Here is an 8449-nt window from a genome sequence, read left to right as displayed (position 1 = left end):
TTTTTGAATACCTTAACATGTTAGGAGTCACATGATAAACACATCATTGTAAGCTCATGTCTTAGACCTATTTGGAGCTTTTTGCATTATCACTATAAAATATCTGCTATATTTGTATATTTTTAAGAGATTTTTTTTTTTTACCTTGACGTCATAATATATATGTCAATAAATATAGTTTTTTTTTTCACATGTAGTATTGTAAATAACTCACCTTGGCATTGAACGTGGCGAAGAACTTGATATGAGGATGGAACTCTTCAGCAGCATCAGCAAAAGCCTCAAAATCTGAAATTTTACAGGCATCCATCAAGTTGTTTCAGTAGATCGGCCCCTGTATGAAATATCTTTATGTACAATTGTTGCTTTCATCATTAACATAAACTCTTTTTATAGTGAAATGGGGCTTGAGTTGACCCTATACATCATTTTAAATAATTATATTTAAAAGCAGTTACTAATCTTACATGTCACTGCACTAATTTGAACATGCCATCACAGTACAGATTCTTACGTTCTGACTTGTGACTCTTAAAGTAGCCCACCAGTTTGATGTCCTCTTCGATGTTTTCAAAGCCTTTCAGTTCCCTATTATTGTCAATTATTTCCACTGGGTCCTCAAGAACCTGAAGAGGCAGTGAGGAGAGACACAAATATGACAAAGAAAGGTAAGATTTTGAGGGTCATCTTGAAAACAAGGCAAATATGTGGTTAACTACTTTTGTTTTGTTGGCTATTAACAAAAATAAAGCAGGCTATTAACTGTGAGATTATATCCTCACGAACATCATAGATGAACTCCACAAGAGTATCTGCTGCAAGCTCGCCGTCATATTCTATGACTTCATCATCTATGAAGATGAAGATGCTGTCAGACTCATCAAGTCCTGTGGAAAAACAAAGTTCATGTTTGGTATGTAACAGCAAGAATCCTCCAAAGAGACAAGTTCATATCTATATCCATATCAATCTGACTTTGTGTCTTGAGATAATCATATATTGTGACACAATATAAATAAAATTGAAATGAACTGTGTTTCCCATTAAGTTCTCAGTGCTTCTTCTGCAATTTTAATTCAGCTGAGGCGTCATTTTATTGCTGTTATTAATTTATCTCAGTTCTGTTTAAAGTTGAGTTTTGCTTTAATCATAATGACTTAAAGCATCTGCACATCACTTAGTTATTGCTAACATTACGCCTTATATATCTAATATATTCCAATATTTATGCATATGTTTTCAGTGGTTGCAGTTTCTTTGCAGTGATGGTGCAACACTGCTAAATAAATTCAGAGGAAACAAGCTCAGTTAAATTGTTAAATGCTATTTATTCAATATCTTTAGTTATTAAACCTCCAAACATCATGCTACAGCCACACATTACAGATACATTTAAGCCATGTTTGACTGGAGTGTTTAGTTTATTAACCTAAATCTCATACTAAACACAGAAACTATAACATATTCTCTTTTGAATGAAGACTATTTTAGTCTTGCATAGCTAGATCTTCAGACTTTGTTGCATTATGTCTGGGTTGTTTGACTAGTTGGTATTTCTTTAACAAACACAGAAACAATGCCTTTGCAAAATGGCATCAACTGATTACTTGTTTTTGTGGAATACTGATACATGGGGAAGTGTCTCATGGTGACTAAACTGTGTTTGTCAAAACTTGCCATGCCTAACGTAGTATTATCTCAACAGACTGTTGTGTATAAGACAGATGAAGTGTAATTGTAGACTGTATTTAAGAAGTGATGGGGGGACTGTGAGCCAATGCTAAATATTATTATTATTATTATTATTATTATTATTATTACTATTATTATTATTATTAATTCTTTTTTTTTTTTTTTTTTTAATTAAATAAAATCCCATTGAGATTGAGATCTCTGTTACAAGGGCGACCTGGCCAAGAGGTCAAGCAACACACACCATACCATAATGAAAAACAGGTTCAAAGATCTGTGATAACAATAAATACAAAACCCCAAAACAAAACAGACAATAATTTAACAATAACACAACGTAATTAAAGCCATTTGACAATTTTTTTTGTGTGTAATGTAGTTTAGGTCACAAGCAATTTTTAAACTCAAGATTAGGTCAAGGTCAGCAAACAATTTAAAAACAAATTATCTTTCTGACATATTAAAATGATGAGCTCCATCAAACATGTGCTATTCCTTATCCACGGCTGCAGTCAAGCTATTAGGAAAAAATCTTTTATTCAATAAACAGAGGCTCTAGACATCTGATTTTGCAGGTGAGTGAGCTGTGCAGTACATCTGTCAACCAAAGCCTGTCTGAAGTCACGGTCTAGTGGTCATCAGCGGTATCACACTTTAAGCTACTTCTATGCTGGGTCACTTTCAAGAGGCATGAGCCTAACCCTATGTTGATTCCATGAACCACTGTGGATGTTAAAAAAATGTATTATTCCAAATCCTAAAGGTCTACAGTTTTGTTTTTTTTTTTTTTAATATTTACCTAATTTCTTGGCAACAGCCTTGTCATGCTTTGCATCAATAAGGCCGACTCCAATGTCTTCATCTTCAAACTCATCCAGGACCTGGGCTACAAGCTGCAAAACACAGACATGTTCACATAGCAGAGCAAGACCTCAACCCAATATAAGTCTATAAATGCATGAGTGTATGATTGCACAAGTAAAATGCGCATACTCCACATTCACTGCATTTATTTACACATTTTGACCAACTTGTTTTACTTTGAAGTTTCATTACCATAAAAGCCTACTTTCAGAGCGCTGCTGGTGCACTTTCTAAATCTGTATGAAACTTGAACCTCATGACTGACAGTTGGTTCCACCAATGGCTGATCCTCATTCACAGCCTGCATTGAGGAAGTGGTTTTAGAGTTGTCTCAGTGTGTTTGGAGGGTAAGAAGCAAATACACACACACACACGGTGTCACAGATCTCGAACAGCTGCTTTTACTGGCACAAATAGTTTTACTAACGAGGCTGTCTTACAATTTGTTGTGCTAATACATCTTCGTAGTTCCTTGGCTTGACTGGAGTTGCAGATGGGTTTGGTTCAGTAGAGTTATTCAGAACTTGTTGCATAGCTGCAGGTGAGTTCAACTTATCAACATATGTATCATATGTATGCATTTTACTCATGTCCAATAGTTATTTAAGGAAACCACAAATGTTTTCCTGTTGTCACCTAGTATTCATGATAGTCACTGCATCACCCTACATTTTGTTGCAGACCCCACCCTTTTGGCATTTGAGCATGCTAAAATAAACTTTAAAGGGCAAGTGATCAAGGTGTGTAATGGCTGATACTGTGAAGGAGAATATGACAAAAAATAGAAACGAACATTTATGAGAAAGTAAAACACAATTTTCCTGTTTAGGCATCATAACTTAAGTACTATAGTAGAATATTTATACCTGTTGAAGAATCATTTTCTTTATTTATGCAGCAAGAAATAGATGATCTAAATATTTTCACAGATTAATTCAATGCTGTCCACTGTTTATGACGTTTCTGAGTATAAAACAAATATATTGGTGGCATAATCCTGCATGCATGGTTGAATAAAAACATCTGCAGTTTTCAAGTTAATAAAATACATTTGGAATAAAAATACACCAAAAAATCCAAATGCAATGCAATTGCTAATATGACATGATTATTTTAGGTCTGATTCCAATCACACATCATAAAATTTGCGGCTGATTTGATTTCTGTGGAGGAACTGAAGCTGCCAGTTAAGCCAGAGGTGTTTGGACGGATTTGGTTTCATTTCTGTTGGTGTATATGTGTCCTACACAACACGCTAATTCAGTGACAAGTTATTTATAAGGTAATTATTTTTAACGTTAGTGCTCATACACATATGAGAAAATCATAGAAAAATTACAATAAATAGAACATACAAAAACACAACAGCATCTAGAGCAAGAAATGGGTTTGATTTGGAAAAAAATCTATGTTTTTAATTGACATATAGCCAAATTAAAACATCTCATCATCATAAACAATCACATCAGTTTCTTGTGTTGAGAAATAAATCACTAAATTATGATTCATGTTCTGTCTCCAAGTCATCTTTCATTCGCCTTTCACTAACCCTTGACAAGTGTGTTGACCTTCGGAGCCTTTTACACCCCTGCATCTAATAATAAAACCTTATCAAATGTAAATCATAATACATTCATAAGGGGAAACACAAGCCCTTGCGGACCTCAACACACCACAAAAGCAGCTTAAGATAAATTTAGTACCAGAGCCACAGCAGCCCACGGACTATTTTGGTGCGGTGGTCATGATGCTCAGCGCTCTGGGATCCGCTGACAAGCACAGTATTGAAAGTGTCAATCACAGTACAGAGCTGAGCTGGCACCACTGATGCCAGAACCTCCAGTGCTGGCTCTGGGCCACGAGACCCCGAGTCCTAGCCCCAACACCCCTCAAAGAGTCACTGGAGGCTGGGAAGATGATATGAGAGTAGCTTCTCCTGTTCAATTAGATTATTAATGTTTTCCTCTCTATTATCACCCCTTCACTGTTACTGTCACTAAGTTTTGTTGTGATGATGTCAAAGAATAGTTCCATTACTTTACTTTCTGTTTATTTTTGCATCATTGAATTAATGTAGCGTGACTTAACTGTTAATAATACAGTCACGGAAAAAATTATTAGACCATCAAAAGTCATCAGAAACAATGGTTATGCAATCAAGTACTAACTCCTGTGTGTATCATGTGACTAAAACAGACAGAAAAGAAAACATGGAAGGCCTAAAAGCACTGTTTTTGTCAGTACAATGCCATAGATAATGATGTAAGAACTGAAGTGATTTTGGTTATTATCAAGAATACCATGGAAAATGGATAGATATCAGCTCTGAAATTAAACTCTTATGAGCTATTTTTGTTGTTATCATTATATTTGTCCAAACAAATATACCTTTAGTTGTACCAGACATTAAAATGAACAAGAAATTGAAGAAAACAAGGAGTGGGCTAGTAATTTTTTCTGCGACTGTAAGTCAAAGAAAGAGAATTGCATATTTTCTGGGACTGTTTACTAATTTTTAATCATTAGATGCCTGCTTTAAGTTACTGGTGCCAACGTTTCGCAATTTTTTTAACCTTACAAATCACCACAAACTCAATGTCTTGTTATTAATAATTAAATTTTCCACTCAGATGTGTGGATTTTATCTTGAGTCAAGGCCAGTTCTTGCCCTTAATAGATGTGATTTAATTACACAGCAGTATTTATATGACTTTCTCATATGTTTATCAGTGATGGAATCAAAATGATGCTGTTTAAAATAACCACTTCACTCTTGTTACTGAATTAGTATGTTGTGTGGCTGCAAAACACACAGATACCCATCTATGAAATCCTATCCCTACAAATACATCTGGTTTAACTTTACATCAGTCTCTTCTGTATAAACTGTATAAAAATAAGTATCAGCAAAGGTTGCAGCATATTACTGTACACTGCGTCGAAGCCAGATGCCATAAAATTATCCACTGTAGTTATTTCATAAATCTGTCATCATCTCACTGCTGAAGTAATCAGACAGCATGTCCTCAAATAGACATAAAAGAATCCAAAAACACATCAGCTGTAGCTTACTCTCCATCCACCACAGAAGGAAACAAGTGCTCGACTGTAAACATGACGTGGAGTTGAAACTGAGCAGGGCGAGAAATGCAAATATAACTTCTTCTGGAAAATGTAGTGTGTTAGTATGTGACATTTGATATACAGTATTCATATGTCACCTGAGAAGTAATGTCACTCAGCGACGGTTTAATGTGTTTATGAGAGGCTTTGTGCTGAATGATGATGTAATGTCTAAAGAATCTGAGAAAACTGCTGAGCACCCAGGCTGACAGGAGGCCGAAGGTGTAACTGATGACTGATGGAGGTGTGTTACATACATCCACGCACACACACACACACACACGCACACACACACAGACACACACGTACATGCACATGCACACATTGTACACAAGCTTCGCCTTGGTCAGAATAAATGATATCCTGAGTCCTCACAGCTCAGCTCTTTGCCTCAGGTGGTCGACACTGACGACATGCCACAGGCTTGTGACACATTTTTGGGAGCTCACTTATCAGCATTTATGAATCCAGCAAAGCTATTTTCCACCTTGCAACATTACTTTCCCCATGATATCTCCTTCTCAATTTTTACACTAAACACCTTTCAGATCTTTTAGATATTTAGCTTTTGCCATTATACTTTCAGTGCATAATCTAATAAAAGTATTTACATCATGACTAAAATGCAGCACATTTGCCTGAAACTATAAATTGTGCTTCTAAACTTAAAATTAAAATTAAAAAGTACCACAAAACAAAACCAGAAACCTTTAACTAAATTCAGCAGCAGATTCAGAACATGCCCATATTAACATTAAAATACAACTATAAGTGATGTTGTTCTTATTCTACAGTATTTCACTTACAAACCCACCTCAAGGGCCAACTCCTCAATCTCAAACTGTCTCTGGGCGACGCGGTTGGATGCGGGATGGTCATGGTAATACACCACCATGACATCGTACTTCCTCATCACAGACTTATAGTTCTTGGCGTTGAGGTCGTGGACACGGTCCTTGCCATCATACTCAGGGAAGTCCAAGCTGTCCTTGGCCAGTGATAACCCCCCAAAGGACACCAAAACTGCCACAAGCACCCAGGTCCACTTCATGGCTCCTCACTCAGACAATGTGCTTTTTTTGAGTTTCAGAAAGTTACAAAAAAAAATAAGGAAAAAAAACAAAATAGTTTGGTGAAAGTGTGAAGAACCCCTTCCAATCCGCGTCACCCAGAAGAGAGCAAGACCAACTCCTGCATCCACCTTATTAAAAACCCCACATGGACAAGTGGTGGTGGGGCACAGGGTGCAACAGGGGTGGGGTTAAATCTGACATAGGTGTAACTGAGCATGGTGGGGGCAGGTGTGGTTGCTGGGACGACAGCTTCTTGTGTAGTTGTGTGCATGCACTTGAGTGTGTGTTACAAGAGTGGGTGGGGTGAAGGGAAGGGAACTGACCTCCTCACGTTCTCCCTCCGTCCACACCGAGAGCAGGGGAAGAGGGGGATGGAGGTGGAGGGAGTGGGGATAAAGGAATAGATGAGGCTGGGATGTGAGTCTGGGGGGTCTCATAACAGTTGCATGTTTGCATTGCACCAGATGAAGAAACAGTGATGGATATAGAGGCGGCTGGATATGAGGCAGCCTTTTCCATATTAAGAGTAGATGCATCCCAGCTAAAAATAATGGATGTAGGACAGAGAAGTACATATCAGGAGGGGGTGCCGGTGTCTTATTTGCTGCCGTTGGCACCGCCACAGCTCTAGAATGTGGCACCGGGTCACTTTGGGACATCCAGACCGGAGCGGGCGCTGCACCTGCTGAGGGTTCAGTAGGTGTCACTTAGCCCTGACTCAAGAAAAAGTGGACCATAGATTTTTACAGACAGCCCATGTGTTGAATATTTGCATGTTTGTGAGTGTGCCTGCAGTACGTGTGTGCCCTGTACAGTTCTGCTGTGCAATGTGTGCACTTATGCCTAAGATGATATTACTTTACAATTTGAAAGGGATGAGGTAAGCTATAAATAAACACAGGCTACATGGTATCGTAATACTTCTCTTGCCCCCCCCCCCCCTTTCCATACCTCTCCACTCCCCAATACACACAACACACCCCTCTTTCTGTGACATGCAAGCCTACAGTTTTAAAGCGGTAAGATTTAGTGCAAAGACTAAGATGTGTAAAGATGCACTGTCTGTGTCTGTGTGTGTTTGAGTGGTGGCGGTGGGGAGGGAGGGGCTTGTATTAGACACACCCAAAAAGTAACTGATTGACGTATTTATTTTGAATATGAATGTCCAAAAAAAAAAAAAAGCTGTTTAAAGTGCATTTCATTTTCATCTCATGACGTTACCTTAAGATGTCTTTAATAGCTCCCATTCAATTTCCTCTACAAGGTAGGGAATATAGTTATATATAGGCATGTTATATACATTTAAGTTACTTTTTATTTTAATATTATGTATTTAAATAGCAAAATAAGTGTAACTATACTATATCATTATATTATTACAGTAAATTAAATTACAGTAACTGCTCAAAAATATTACAAAGGAGTTACATGCAATTATTTTTTTTTGCCAAAAAGGTTATGTGTTTACTCCCTTTTTTTGTCCATTTTACAAAAACTAAACCACTGATTTTCATGAAACTTGATAGAAGGGTTGGGCATGGACTGAGGATGAATCCTATTTATTCAAAGATTCATAAAAGTCAGAAAGGCCGGAACATTTTTTTTTTTTTCCATTTTCTTTTTAAAATTTTAATGTTAATTGCTGTGATACTACTGAAATCATCCACGTTAGCTGTTGTGTAATTTACCTTCTGATA

The 8449-nt window shown here is 37.1% G+C and overlaps 1 protein-coding gene across 1 annotated transcript in view; it reads right to left on the bottom strand.

Annotated features, from left to right (window-relative positions):
- The window catches only part of casq1a (calsequestrin 1a), an 11278-nt gene extending 4411 nt beyond the window's left edge, over positions 1-6867 (bottom strand). Inside the window, exons 1-5 of the mRNA XM_030161440.1 lie at positions 6494-6867; positions 2492-2585; positions 787-887; positions 515-626; positions 215-288 (exon numbers count right to left, since the gene is read on the bottom strand). Coding sequence (XP_030017300.1) covers positions 215-288; positions 515-626; positions 787-887; positions 2492-2585; positions 6494-6730 — 618 coding nt within the window. The 5' untranslated portion in view covers positions 6731-6867. The remainder of the gene's footprint in view (positions 1-214; positions 289-514; positions 627-786; positions 888-2491; positions 2586-6493) is intronic.
- Positions 6868-8449: the final 1582 nt, after the last annotated feature.

This window comes from Sphaeramia orbicularis, chromosome 17 (genome assembly GCF_902148855.1).
Source record: "Sphaeramia orbicularis chromosome 17, fSphaOr1.1, whole genome shotgun sequence".
Classification (NCBI taxonomy): domain Eukaryota; kingdom Metazoa; phylum Chordata; class Actinopteri; order Kurtiformes; family Apogonidae; genus Sphaeramia; species Sphaeramia orbicularis.
This window is presented reverse-complemented; position numbering and strand designations above follow the sequence as displayed.